Genomic DNA, 15,286 nt, shown 5'->3' on the forward strand with positions numbered 1-15,286 from the left:
TTTAGTTAATGTGAATCGAGTTCTTTTGGTCACTGAATCATAATGATTTGAGGCAAATGATTGAATCGGATTCTTGTTTTTTTTTTTTTTTTGTTATAACATGATTTTTTTTCGTGGTAATAGATTACATGAGTGTGTTTAAAACTTTCTACACAGTGACAGTGTATACAAATTAAAATTGCCGTTTACAGTGTTATTAGCTATTCCGTTAGTGCCAAGTTGAGAAATTCAGTAAGTTAATCCTCTAAATGGACCAAGTTTCATGTCTCACCTGAGCTCTGATACCATGTGAGTGTAATGAAGAATATTAGAGAAAAAATAGTTGAGGAAAGAGTAATTTTGAATAGAGTATTGAATGATTAGTAAATTGTATCACACAACAGCACAGAGTATATGCTTTTAGGGGGAGTCTATGGTGTGGATGTATATAATATTCACGTGTGGATTCTAAGTGGAATAAATGATATTAAAATACGTGTGTAGGGACTTAAGTGTGACAAGATGCTATTGCATCATCTCTGTTGACAGCCATAGAGAGGCTGCAGAAGTTGTCGTTGAATTATATGTAATTAGGGTGCTAATGAATAGTCTGCCATTTTATTATCATAGTTACCTTTTCTTTTGGGCTTTTGGACTTATAAAGTGGTTTTGTTTGTAATGGGATTAAAAGGCTTTTTCATATAAGTTTTATAGTAGTTTACCAAAAACATCTATACATAATCCAAATTATTCATAAGAAATGCTTTGAAAGAACAAAAAAGAATTGTGATAAAAATTTAGTATGTAGTGGAAGAAAAAAAAAAGTTAATGCTAAAAAATATTCCAGAAGACCAAAATCAAAGAAACATAGTGTCTCTCACCTCATATTTACAAAATCAATTTTATGCCAATTTATACATCGTAATGTAAGCACACACCTAAAGATTTCAAATCTCCACAATGATTTGATAACACTTAATATTAAATTTATTTCTACATATCTTGCATTAATTTAAGAGACTTCTTTTTGGTTCTTCACAATAAGAGGATTTAACTATTTCAATTTTAATTTTATAATTTTTAGATTTGGCATATAGTCAGTAGTAATTAATTTCATAATTTTTTTTTTTTGCATATACATGCAACTTTATTACCAATTATTCCACTTTAATAAAATTCGTATTCTTTTCTTTATGTAACTACAAATACAGATATATTTATTTGTCGATTTTCCTTCTTTTAAAGTTAACTTCACTTTTCACATTAAGTTCAGTTGAAATTATTTTCTAATATGAATATTATAATAAAAAACCCGTTTCGTTATTATAAAAGAGGTCAATAATTAAAAAATTCTGCTCAATTGGTTCATTGTTAATGTAGACACTGCTCATTTCTTAATATAATAAACGAATCCTGTTTTTCATTACTCTATGCTATTTTTGAAGACTACATTCAGACTTCATACATAGGTAATTTTTGTATACACAATTCATGTTTATCCATAAATTTTTTTTCACTTGCCAAAATAATTCACTTTTAACTCATTCACTACTAATAGTCCTAGTCTGTTAGTCTAATACTCTAAGAAAGATTACATCTTAGCCCATTAACATTTAATTCACATGGCCCATTACTCCATTCTACCAAAAAAATTAGGCCTCTTCTCTTCATTAATTAATCTACGTAAGTGAAGTTATTACCGTTCACTAACTCAACCAACACTTCAAGGAACAGTACATGTCAGTTTTTTAGAGCAGTGGTCACATCAGATTCCCTTCCACGTGTAAGGCAATACAGAAAAACACGTCAAATCCACATGTGTGGATGTTCAGTATAACCACACCATAGAATTTCCCATACTTTTATACTAAGGCCAATGCTAGCATGAGGAAGTGATATATTTTCCTCAGGTAAAGAAATTGCGTGGTGTAGCTCATTGTGTGACACGGGTTTACGTGACTATACGCGCAGACATTGTCTGCTATCGGTGACTGACAAGGCAGGGGGTTTGTCTGGAGTAAATTAATTAGGAGAGTTTAATTATTGTTTTTTTTTTGTCTTGGGAGAGTTTAATTATTGTTTAATGAAGGTGTGTTAGTTATTGGACTTTTTGACATTTTGTGGGTGAAATTTTTGTTTTGATTAGTCTTTTTATTTGTAAGATATATCTGATCTGTTAAAATTTTTGTGTTGGAAGAGGGGTTTTTTAGGGCACGAGATGAGTAAAAAAACCAAAAACAAAATAAATGAACATGTGAAAACAGTTTTTTAATAAAATAATATTTGGTTTCATTTATAGAAAGAGAATTATATAATTTAAAAATAAAATGCGTGAAGCAAAATTAAAATAAAAATTATTTCGAATTGAAATTAACATATGAAAACTGTTCATACCTTAACCCAACGAATAAAGCCATGCCCAATAACGATGAAAGGTCCACCAAAAAAGTTGGCCTTCATAACATGTCCGACCTGTTTTGAGAAGTTGGGCACCGAAAGGGGCTTCGCTATACCTGCCCAAATAGGTAGTTATCTCCGCAAATCTCTCCCACTATCTCTATCTTTCCTAAAAGATAGATGACAACGAACTCCCAGAATAAAGAGAACAGTTATCCATCAATAAATATGGAACTACTCCAACAAAGGTGGTTACCAACCCTACTATAAATACACTGACACTCATCAGGTATAATTATGTTCTAATCTACAAAAATCCTACCTAAAATCCTTGCTAACTTAAGCATCGGAGTCTCTTACAAGTACCACCCTCCACCTCCTCATGAGAAACTTGGACAGGTAGCACCTTGGCATTAACAAGTCGAACGCTGCCACACAAAGGGATCTGGACCTCACATTCAGGCCCAAATCAACGTTTCAGACAACCCTCAGAACATTGGCGCTTTTGTCGGAAAACTTGGGATTCAACCCTTAATAATGGTAGACCACCAGTACGAAGACAGGCATACAACATCCGAATCTGAGCCTGAGCCCCAACTAGAGGACCATGCCATTATACTTCCTCTACCACCACAAATGCATATTCCTCACGGAGAAGGGACATCAAGAAATCTCCAGCCCAGACAGATCTAATCAGAGGTCCATCCACTAACAGATGAAGACCTTCGGCAAATAACGGAGCTATTGGGATTGGTTCATGGCCAATGAAAACGACTAGAATAACTCGAACATGAAGCCGAGCGTCAAAGGGAAGCAGAACGGGAGCTGCAAAGAGAGGTGCGATGACGAAGGGAACTGGAAGAAAAGCTCTTGCGATTAGAGGCCGACCTCCAAAGGCGAAACACCATAACAGACTAGGAGGAAAGTTCCCAAGAAGACCTGTTCGTAGAAGAGATCATGCAGGCTAATGTTCCTAGAAATTTCAAAACTCCCGACATGAATCTCTATGACGGAACCTCCGACCCAAAATACCACCTTAGAAACTTTAAAAGTCGGATGTATTTGGCTGACGCCTCTGATGCCACCTGTTATAAAGTCTTCCCAACCACTTTGATCAAGGCAACGATGAAGTGGTTCAACAACCTACCTCCCAGGTCAGTAACTTGTTTTGACGATCTGGAATTCTTACCAGATTTTTCATTCAGAAAGATAAGGTAAAGCACGCCCCGAGCTTGTTGGCAGTCAAGCAAGAGGCCAGAGAAACCCTTCGAGAGTATATGAAAAGATTTAACAAAGCAAGCTTGGAGATTCAAAATCTGCCCACTAAAGCCGTGATCATGAGGCTAGTTAATGGCCTCAGAAAAGGGCCATTCTCTCAGTCCATATCCAAGTGACACCCAATTTTTCTGAATGAAGTCCAAGAAATGAGAGAAAAATATATCAACATGGAGGAGAATTTCTGACTAAGGGAGCCTTTTTCTCGACACAACCCGCCTTATCCACCCCAAAAAAAGAGAAGGAAACCAAGAAGAAAGAAGAATACAACCAGAAGAAGCCTCGTGGATACCACAATTACACTTCTCTTCGGGTATTTCTAGTAGATGTTTATAGAGAAATATGCCACACAAAAAATTTCTACCTCCTCACCCAATCAAACACAAAAAGGGAGGAAGCCAGACAAGCCAGACAAAGTACTGTGAATATCACAAACTTTATAGGCATTTGACCAACGACTGTTACGACCTAAATAATGTCATAGAAAAGTTGGCCAGAGAAAGTCGACTAGATAGGTACATGGCTGCTAGGTCGGACGACCAAGGGAAGAGAAAGAGAGATGAAGAAAGGGAACGACAGGAACGTCCACAGCAAACTCCTGAATGACACATACACATGATGAATGGGGGATTCGCTAGAGGGGGGATATCAAAATCATAACAGAAGAGGCATTTAAAAGAGGTGTATCAGGTCGGGGAGGGAACCAAATTACCCGACTTGCCCACCATCTCGTTCACCAAAGAGGACGCCTAAGGAGTAACTCCCAACCATGATGATCCTGTGGTTATAACCATGATCCTTGCTAAAGCCAACCTCCATAGGACCCTTATAGATCAGGGAAGCTCGGCCGATATACTATTCAAACCCAGCTTCGATAAGCTCGAGTTAGAGAAAAAGGATCTAAAGGCCTACCCAAATAACCTCTTCGGACTGAGGATCCGACCTCTCAGGTACATCTCCCTCTACACTACCTTCAGAAAGGGTGCAAGGTCGAAGGAATTAAGCGTTGATTATATTATGGTCGATGTCGCCTCGGCATATAGCGCCCTAATAGGTCGGACCACCTTGAACCGACTTACAACGGTTGTCTCCACAGCTCACCTCTGTATGAAGTTTCTTACAGCAGAAGGAATCACCACCATCAAGGGAGATCAGAAGCTAGCACGCAGGTACTACAATGAAAGCCTCAATTTAAAAGGATGTCTTGGGGAAAAAGAGGTCAGTACCATCGAGCTTGGCGGAGTTCAAACTCGAGATGAACTACGCCCCCAACCTGAAGGTAAATTAGAAGAAATCCAAATTGGAGACAACCCCAAAAAAACAACAAGCATAGGAGCTAACTTGGAGGAAGGACTCAAGAAACAGCTCATTAATCTACTAAGGAGAAATTCTAACCTCTTTGCCTGGTAAGCCTCCGACATGCCTGGCATAGACCCCAACCTGATGTCTCATAAACTCGCAGTATACCCGAGCTCCCGACCTATTCAATAAAGGCATCGGAAGCTTGGATTAGAAAGGACATAGGTCGTGGAAGAGCAAATACAAGTCTTGATAGAGGCAGGATTTATAAGGGAGATGAAATATCCCTCATGGCTAGCTAACATCGTTTTGGTGAAAAAACAAAATGAGAAATGGATTATATGTGTTGATTATACTGACCTCAACAAAGCTTGCCCCAAGGATCCATATCCTCTCCCTAGTATTGATGCTCTGGTCGATTCATCCTCAGATTATCGATATCTGTCCTTCATGGACACTTACTCTGGATACAATCGAATCCCGATGTACAATCTGGATCAGGAAAAAACCTCGTTCATGAAAAATGAACTAGTAATAACAACATCCTTACTACTTGCTCCATCATAAAACAATAAGATCAAACAACTCCTAGAGATGATTTACAAGTGCGTTTAATTAAATTTTTCTAATCTTGTAGTAGCTAATGTACAAGAAAAATAGATTTTTGTTAATTCAAATTTCAAATGCAAGGTAAAAGCATCTAATTATATTTCCAAAGCACATTTGAATAGAAAATACCCAGAAACAGAGGTTCAAAAGCAAAATCAATTTAAAAACAAAAAAAAAGAATAAAAAAAATCAAACTCCAACAAAGTAAATACAAAGTACAAACCTTAAAAGCCATTTGACAAACGCATAACCTCATACGAATAGCAAAGGAATCATAAATTGAATATTTTAAAAATGTGCCTCCACAACAATAAATAGGGGAAAACAAAATAGTCAAGAACCTTGAGACATATATACCTTTAGAAGACGATTGAGGATAGAGAAAGGAGAAGACAAGATTCGAACAGCGAAGCCGGCAAGCTGGCGACAAACACGACGATGGACGACGGACAAAGAGATGTGAAACAGGACTGCAGAGCAAACATTGGCGAATGAGGGGAGGGCCCTTGAGCACAACGAACTATCAGGATTGCGAACGACCACTACGAACCTAGTGGCGATCTTGAGAGCGACGAGTGGCGACGGTGAAACGGATGGCAGCGCGATAGAGCCCAGGATTTTTAGAACCTTTCAAGGGAAGAGCTACGAGATGGACGGATGGTGGCAGCAGCACGACTAAGGATGACGAGAAGACGAATGAGACGACGAACAGACAAGAAAGATGATGAACAGACGAGTGGGACGACGAAGATTTTGTGCATCTGCGATTAGGAAGAATGAAGAGGCGCGCAACGACGGAGGGCATTGCAATGGGGAGATTGGAGAAGTGGCTAGGGTTTTGTTATTTGGTGCTTTGGTAGAGGACTCGGGAGAAGGAATGAGAGTGAGTGAAGAGCTTCGATGATAAAAAGAAACAAAAAAATTCACTAAGTGTCGTATGTGTATTTGCTGTTTTTATATTAGGAAACACTTTTGAAGCGCACCCAAACTATACAATAGGTTATTCTTCAAAAGCGCTCTCTTTGGTGAAAAAGTGTACCTATAGATATTAAGATAAAGCTACGTTTTATAATTGATATTTATAATATCTAAGGAAACACCTTACAAGTAATGCCACAACTTTATTTTCTACTCTCCTATAAAAAGGTAACACGGAGAAAAGCGTAGCCTATTCTATAAATAGGTTAGACTTTTCAAATGTAGCTTAAAAAAATATGGCTAAATGAGAAATTTGTTTGTAGTGTAAAGATTTAAATTTTTTTTTCAAATATTTGAATTTATATGCAACGGATATATGTTAAAATGTACGATTAGCAAACTTGTTTTAACATCTTTAAAACATATTCTGATATATTAGTTTTGAAAAGAAATACTTATTAAAGTCTTTAGTCGACTTCACATAACTCATAAAGTGATTTTTAAATTATCTCATATATGACTAAAAAGATAATTTATGAATTTCATAAATAAATAAATAATGAATGTAAGAGATAAGAGTTTAAAAAAAAGTATACAATGATGCATATGTTCAGCTCTCAAAAAAATTGAAAGTTCAACTCTCATAATGTTAACTAGGGCGTTGAAAAGTTTATAAACTTAATAACTCTGTTTGAAGACCTATCATGTCTTTGAGATTGTTCAAGAATGTTATGAGTTGAATGCAAACTAGTCTAAGATTTAGGAAAGTATAATTTAGTTTAAGATATGAAAATAAGGTTTGTCGGCTCAGGATTTGGTGGTCCAGGAACCTTTGGACCACTTAGTGGTCCAAGTAGAAAACATGTTTTTTAAGATTTTTTAACAACGGCTACATAGTCCTTTAACTAATTTTAATTATAAATTGACCCATATATTTTATATAATTATAAAAATAGTTTTTTATTTTATAAATAATTAATTTATCATAAATCTATCATGTTCATTAACAATCAAATACAAAAACAATTTTTTGGCCATTACAATCGATTAAAATATTAAATTTGATTCGTGTGTTCGCGAGGAATCATAAAATTGTGTTTTCTGCGAAAACCAATCGATTGGAATAATGAATCAATCGATTGGATTACAGTTTACCACTAAACAATCGATTGAAAATTGCCAAAAGCATGGTTTTCGCATAACTCAATCGATTGGTCAATGACCAATCGATTGAACGATGAATAAAAATTGGATTTTTGTAATTCAATCGATTGTTTAGAATTTCCAATCGATTGAATGCTTCAAAACAACCTGAGTCTCACCAAATTCAATCGATTGCTTTTGTGACTCAATCGATTGAATTTATCCAAACAATATGAATTTGCCAATTTCAATCGATTGTAGTATGTGTGAGTTCAAATTCAATCGATTGAAATGATAATTCAATCGATTGGAACGCGATATATTACGTCAGTCTTGTTTTCGTTTTTAAAAATTATCTTCTTATTCATCTATCTCATCTTTAACTTCCTTTTTTAAGGTTTTATTTTGATTTAGATACTCTAATCTTATCTTTTCCTTAATATTAATATTATAAATTAGTGAATAATCCATCACCAATTATTCAATCCCACCATTAAAATCGTGTATCATTCTCTTTATAAAAAATTTCATTGTTTTTCTTTCGAACATCCATCCATCTACTGAATATCTAATTTTTTTTATTTTTTATCCGTCTATTTAATATCCACTTTTTGTTCATCGTTAATTGACAATCACCCGTTGCAGCAATCAGCAAAAGTCCAATCAATTTTTTTCATTGTAGTGTTCAGAAAACAATCCATCGTTTTGATTACAAAATCGAGGTAAGTGGATAGAATCTCTAATTTATAGTGAATAAGTTGCAGCTTACCATTTTTTAACAAAAAAATTTATAGTGAATAAGTTGCAGCTTACTATTTTTTTAACAAAAAAAAATTTACAAAAAAAATTATTCACTTACCATTTTTTTGTACTAATTTATAGTGAATAAATTGCAGCTTGAGAATCACGATATTCGCATTACTCTGAAATCGGATCAACCATAAGAAGGCACAAATTATAGCGTCGGCCGATGATTTTTGGAAATTGCACACTAACCATAAGATGTAAAGATTATAGTAGTAATCTAGATAAAACTTAATACTTTGGTTATTGTCAATTTATTTGTTATGTTTGGTGGATGTACTTCTTTAGTTATTTTTCAATGACTTCTTAAATAGATATTTATCGTTTTGTGGCTTCTATAATTTTTCTCTATTTCTATGCAATTTATAGATACTTTAGTTTAAAAAACTCATATTATTTTGATGTAGTAATGTTATTTTCGTTTATTATTTCAACAACAATTGCATACAAATATTATGTCTTGTGAATTATATTTTATATTATTTAATTAATTTATAAATAAAAAAATTCCATGTCTTTTTATTTGTTTGCATTCTATTTTGGATTTTTGCATCTTATAAAATTTAACCTCTCTATTTTAATTAATTTTATATATATTGCTAATAGATAAAAAAATCTTGATAAGAGTAACCATAAGAACAATCAATCATGATTATTATATATTGCATTTGGAAAGAGAGACTTTTTTAAAACAACATAACGAAAAATCAAGAAGCAATAAATTAGAATAGCAAACTAGAAATTCAAATTACATAAAGAACAGCTTCTTCTTCTTCCCTTCCCCCTTCTTTTTCTTCCCTTCCCCTTTCAGACGACGAACAGAGACACTCTTTCTCTTTTTTTTTTTTCATTTTATAATTTTTTATTATGGGTAATTTGATCCAAAATTTTAACATCCAAATAAAAAAGATAATTTCGTATACAAAAAAAAGATTAGAAACGAAAAAATTTTTAGCCTATACCTTAAGAACCAAAATCGTTCTTAACCCTTCATATTTCATAGGGACTTACTAAATACCTTTTAATTTTAATACTGTATGATATGAGATATAGAAATTCTTGGTTCGGCTAGAAAAACCAAGGTGAGACCACATAATGAAAAAATTCCGAGGGGAATGAAAAATTCATTACACATATTTTAATTGTAGAGAACATGTGGTAAATTGGATTTCCATTCTAGAGTTTCTTAGGTAACATAGAAAAATCAACTGTGAATATATTCACTTGGACTACAAACTATGCAATTACATCATTAGGGACAACTGGACAAGGAGCAATCAGATTTGAAAACAAACAAAGGTATGTGTCCTTGTATGTAACACCAAAAAATGTTAAACTATCAAAAAAGCCTAAGTGAGACTCCTAACTAGATTGGTATCTCAACATATAAGATATAAATTTTCTCCACTATTTAGTTGGCCATAAGAAGTGGAGGCAAATGAAAAAACACTTGAAATGAAGAATGCAAAGAATCAGTATAAAATTCTGAGACAGCTTCCATCTTCAGAGATATGGTCTCTTGCATGCATAGAACTGTTGTTAAACCACTCTAGCCGCTACCAGCCCACAAGCCAGAGCTGCTCCAAACAAAGCATGTAACCTCACACAGAAGTACTTTGCCATGAAGACATTGCTTTTGTCCTGTAAGTAAATAACATAACCAAGGCTTAATACCAAACTCCAGGAATCATAAAAGGGTAACACAAAGTCTTGGACGTGCCTTATGATTTTCTTGCACAAATCTCACTACCAAGTTTCCAATTGGTAAGGTCAAGGCACAAAGGAACTAGAACCACCATAGTCATAGCAAGAGAGAAGACAAACAAATCATAAGCTCATAATGAGATGAGAAGATATCAGAAATTAAGTGTTTAGAGTTGCATACAATACTGGCTAGGGGAAGCGCCTTGCACAGACCGAAAGCAATCAAAAGAGCATAGAGTGCCATGACTGCCACTTTCACTACCTCTGCGCCTCTTGCAGTGCCTAGTCTAACCTGAAAGAGACAATGGGAAATCAAAATTATCCTAATCCGAATCCTAACCAGCAACAATACCTAACAAAATAAATCAATAACCAGCAACAATGAATCAAATTAACAATGAATTAACAAGTCAGCAAGTCAGCAATAAAGTAAACAATATCAATGAATCAACGATTTAACCAAATCACATACCTGACTCGGTGGCTCGGGCTCCATATTTGACTTGAATCGGTGACTGGTGGGTGCTGTGTTGTGGGTGGTGACTGGCGAGGGTTGTGGCTCTGTTACTGCTGGGTGCGAGGTTGCGAGGTTCGGGCTCTGCTACTGCTGGGTGCGAGGAAGGAGGCTCGTGCTCTGCTATTGCTGGCGCTGGGTGCGAGCCTGCGAGGGACGAGGGTCGTGCGCTGTGTGCGAGCGTCGTTCAGGCTGTGGTGCGAGTGTCGTGCGCCACTGCAGAGAGGAGAGCGCGACGGTGAGAGGCTGAGACTGAGAGCTTTGGATTGGGGATGGGAGGCGTGGGGTTAGGGCTCACTTCTGCTCAGTAATCGCGCTCAAGGGAATTGGGTTTGGCCGTTTGGGGGGTGGGGGTGGGGGTGGGGGTGGGGGGAGTGGGTTGGTTTTTAAGCGTTTTTTTACTAAACCGGTTCGGTTTGGTTCGGTTAAGATTTTCCTGTTCAGAACCGAAAATCGAACCGAACCGCAAAAAACTGCAAAACACATTTTTTCAGTTTTTTTGTTTTCGGTTTTTGATTTTTTCATATCGGTTGGTCGGTTTAGTTCGGTCCGGATCGGTTTTGAACACCCCTAGTTTTTCTGATTCTGATTCTGAATGAGGAACGAAGGGGGGAAGGTTTTAGGGGAAGGGGGGTTGACGCGTTACGCGTTTGGTGTTGTTTTTAATCAGACCGGCGTCCTATTGTTGAACCGGTCAGAGAGCACAATACGATCAAACCGGCCGGTTCAACAGTTTTCAATGGTTTTCAATCTGACGATTTTAAATACTGAACCAGACCGTTTACATTGCCGGTTTGAGCGATTTTTTTACCCTTTTTCGCAAACCGATATTCAGTTGGCAATTATTTCATCTAAAGAGCATACGCACGACTATTGTAAGAATTATATATAATTTCATTAATATAGTGCAATAAAATAAATAAACACAACTATGGAACTGATTCATTCCGCAAAAATATTAAGTATATGGAGGTGGCTAATTATCACTATCTAACTCAGCCGTCGGTACTGAATATACGTCGCCATCATCTGAACCATTAGCTTCATCTTCAATAACATTGTTGTCAATGTCCTTTTGCCAAGGACATGTTGTCTTCTTATGTCCTTCCATTTGACAAACACTACAACGTTGCCGCTTCTTCCTAGATGGTTGTCCTGAGCCTACACCAATTTGATGAGCATACGGATTGCTACTTTTAGCTACACCTGAATGAGGTTGATTAGTGCCTTCGTTTGCAGCCTTGTAAGATGAGTACAATCCCATAATTAGGTCACGTGTCTCTTCATATCTCCCTGGTACTTTAGCAGCAACAGCAGCCAATTTTTTAGAAAATTCTATCAAGGCACTTTGGCGACTAATAATAACAGCATCCCTCGTGAACCCACTTGGATCAATGAGTGCTGACTTAACCTTTTTTGTCCATCTATCCAATACCAATGACCGGGGAATCTCACAAATGTCTTTGTCAACCATAACTTTCACAATATGTTCGTAGGGAATTCCAAATGACTCCATTCTTAAACAGGTACACATGAAGATCATTTCTTCTTGACGAAAATCAACAGTCCACATAAAATCGGGCCTCCCATGCTTACACATAATGTACTTTATGCAATCATCGTTATTCTCTATGTTTAGCACCCGCATTGATCCAGCTCTAGAAAGAAATGGCCGAAAGAAACGAAATATCTCATGAGTGTATAACTCAGCAGCATATCTCTCTAGCAGCTCTATACAAGTCTGCATAACGGGCACCCCACGTGTAGATTCATAATCAGCATTAAATTCTTTAAAGCGCAAGTGTGCAACACACCTTTGAAAATGCTCTACGAAACTTGTCAAATCATGCCGCGACCCCACATACCTTGCAACAACTGAGTGTAAACCTTCACATCTTGAGGTAGTTCTAAAGCCAGCAAAGAATTTTCCTCTTATATATGTAGTAGCCCACATATGCTTCTCTTCGTACATGTTGATCACCCACGGCTTATCCTCAAGGCCAAATTCTTCAATAAGCTGAACCCACTTACGCTTAAACACGGAAATCTCGTAGTCTCCCAACATAATTTTTTGGAATTTAGATGTAAACGATGGACTTCCAACATTGCTAGTTGCATTTCGAATAAGGTGCCAAGCGCATAATCTATGTCTGACTTCGGAAAATACAACTCTGACTGCATTCCTAATCGCCATGGCCCCATCAGTTATTATTGAGGTCGGGGTCTTGTTCTTCATTGCAAACATGAGCTGACGCAGGAGCCAAATATATGTATCAGTAGTTTCGTCCACAACTAACGCAGCAGCAAAAACAATTGTTTGGTTGTGGTGGTTAACCCCGCTGAATATGACTAATGGACAACTATACTTGTTCTTCTTTTACGTAGCATCAAAAGCAATAACATCCCCGAAGAGTCGGTAGTCTAGTTGGCTAATCCCATCAGACCAGAACAAGTTACGTAACAAACCTCTTGAATCATGACATGCCTTGAAATATAATTGTGGATCCTTCAACCGCATAGCCTCCAACTTCTTCAACACTCGTGCTGCATCACCAGGAATTTGACGCCTTTGCCGAGCAATCTCATTGTACATATCTCTGGGACCATAGCCAACAAATTCATACCCGCCTGCTTGACTAGCTAGAAGACCAAATATCTGTGAAGTGCTAATCCCTGACTTTAGCATGTTCATCATTTGCATAATATCTGCCTCTGACATTTTTCTGTGGGCAGACAACATAGCACTGAATTGTGTATCCAATAGATCATTGTTGTGTTTGTCAGAGAAATAAAAGATATGCCACCTTCCAGTTTCTGGTACAAATTTAACATCCATTCAGGCTTCACATCCAGTTCTTGTTTCCAATCTAGGCTCCTTCTTCCTTTTTTTTCCATCGTGTAATATTTCTCCATCCTGAATCCTTGCCTATGACATACAAACTTTTGTTTGTATATCTCGCCAGTACTATTCTTGAAGGTCTTGCTCTTCCTTGCACTAAAGCTCTTCGACTTTGAGTACTTCATATAAAAATCAAATGCAAGCTGCAAAGTAGAAAAGTGGTATTTGCCAATTTTCTCCGCAAAATTCTCACTAAATTTCAAAGTTGTAATGTCTTGCACGGAGTCAACCGCATAAGCGGCTTCAAGGAAATCTTCTGACATATCAGATTCAGAAAAAAACGCTCCCTCAATAAATTCATCTCTGAAATCTTGTTCGAATTCATTCTGTTCATCCATCATATATTGGTCACTTACTAGCTCTTCTTGTTGGTTAAAGTCATTGTCCTCCTGGTATTGCTCATTCATCTCAGTGTCCGTAAATATACCTGACATCTTAAAATGTCCAATGAAAAAAAAAATCAGTACACTCCATCTTATAACATTACATAAGATAGATAGATTCGTATATTGCTAGCAGGGACGGATCCAGAGATTTTAATATTGAGGTGCCAATTTTTATATAATTTTTTTAATCTATAAAATAATTAACATATAGTTATTGGAGTTAGTTTTTTAATAGATTTATTAAGATACATATAATTATAATTTTTTCCAATAATTTTATTTTTAATATGATAATTACATAAATAAAATATAACTTTAACAATTGTACATTACAAATTTATAAAATACCATATAATTTATAACGGGATTTGCTAAAATGATCCCATATCTTATTAATTAAAATTCATTCTTTCAAAAGTTTTAAAAAAATTTGAAAATAAATTATAAATTATTAATTAATTGAAAGACACGGTACCATTGTAGAATACAAGATATACGATATCTTTATAAAATTTTTCTTTTACCAATGTGAATTTAGAAGAAGAATTAATATTTTTTACAAGAAAATAATATCTACAGTATATAATGTGATTACCAAAGCATAACTACTTAAGTTATTATTAATATAAAATATGAATGTTAAATATATTAATATAAAAAACAAATGATTTTTAAAAAAAAAAATATAAAATTATTATATAAAAACTAATTTGAAAGGTACAAAGACTTGAGGGTATGATATTAAATTAGTTAGGTAAAAATATTAATGAATTAACAATTAAGACATAAATCTATTACATAGTGAAAAATAATACATATAAAACTATTAAATTACCTAATTTGTTTTTATTTTTTAAACACAAATCTATATATAAGTATAATTTCTTAAAATTTTGGGGGGTCCAGGCCACTACTCGCCCCCTCTAGGTCCGTCCCTGATTGCTAGCTAATTAGTAATAAAAAATAATAACATCTATTTTCTTTTTAGTAATTCTCAATGTCTTGTCAGTTAATAAAAGATAAAAAAAAAACATTTTTTCATTACACAATCAATTTTACGAATAAAATATCGAAACGAATAATTGGAAAATTAGAGATTCTATCCACTTACCTCGATTTTGTAATCAAAACGATGGATTATTTTCTGAACAATGAAAAAAATTGATTGGACCTTTACTGATTGCTGCAATGGTGATTGTCAATTAACGATGAACAAAAAGTGGATATTAAATAGACGGATAAAAAATAAAAAAAATTAGATATTCAGTAGATGGATGGATGTTCGAAAGAAAAACAATGAAATTTTTTATAAAGAGAATGATACACGATTTTAATGGTGGGATTGAATAATTGGTGATG

At 35.3% G+C, this 15,286-nt stretch overlaps 1 protein-coding gene across 1 annotated transcript; it reads right to left on the minus strand.

Moving 5' to 3' along the window:
* Nucleotides 1-11,618: 11,618 nt before the first annotated feature.
* Nucleotides 11,619-12,836, minus strand: LOC130934528 (protein FAR1-RELATED SEQUENCE 5-like). Its single transcript, XM_057864089.1, has one exon. It carries the CDS (start codon nt 12,834-12,836, stop codon nt 11,619-11,621), a length of 1,218 nt encoding a protein of 405 aa, XP_057720072.1.
* Nucleotides 12,837-15,286: the final 2,450 nt, after the last annotated feature.

This window comes from Arachis stenosperma, chromosome 6 (assembly GCF_014773155.1).
Source record: "Arachis stenosperma cultivar V10309 chromosome 6, arast.V10309.gnm1.PFL2, whole genome shotgun sequence".
Taxonomy (NCBI): domain Eukaryota; kingdom Viridiplantae; phylum Streptophyta; class Magnoliopsida; order Fabales; family Fabaceae; genus Arachis; species Arachis stenosperma.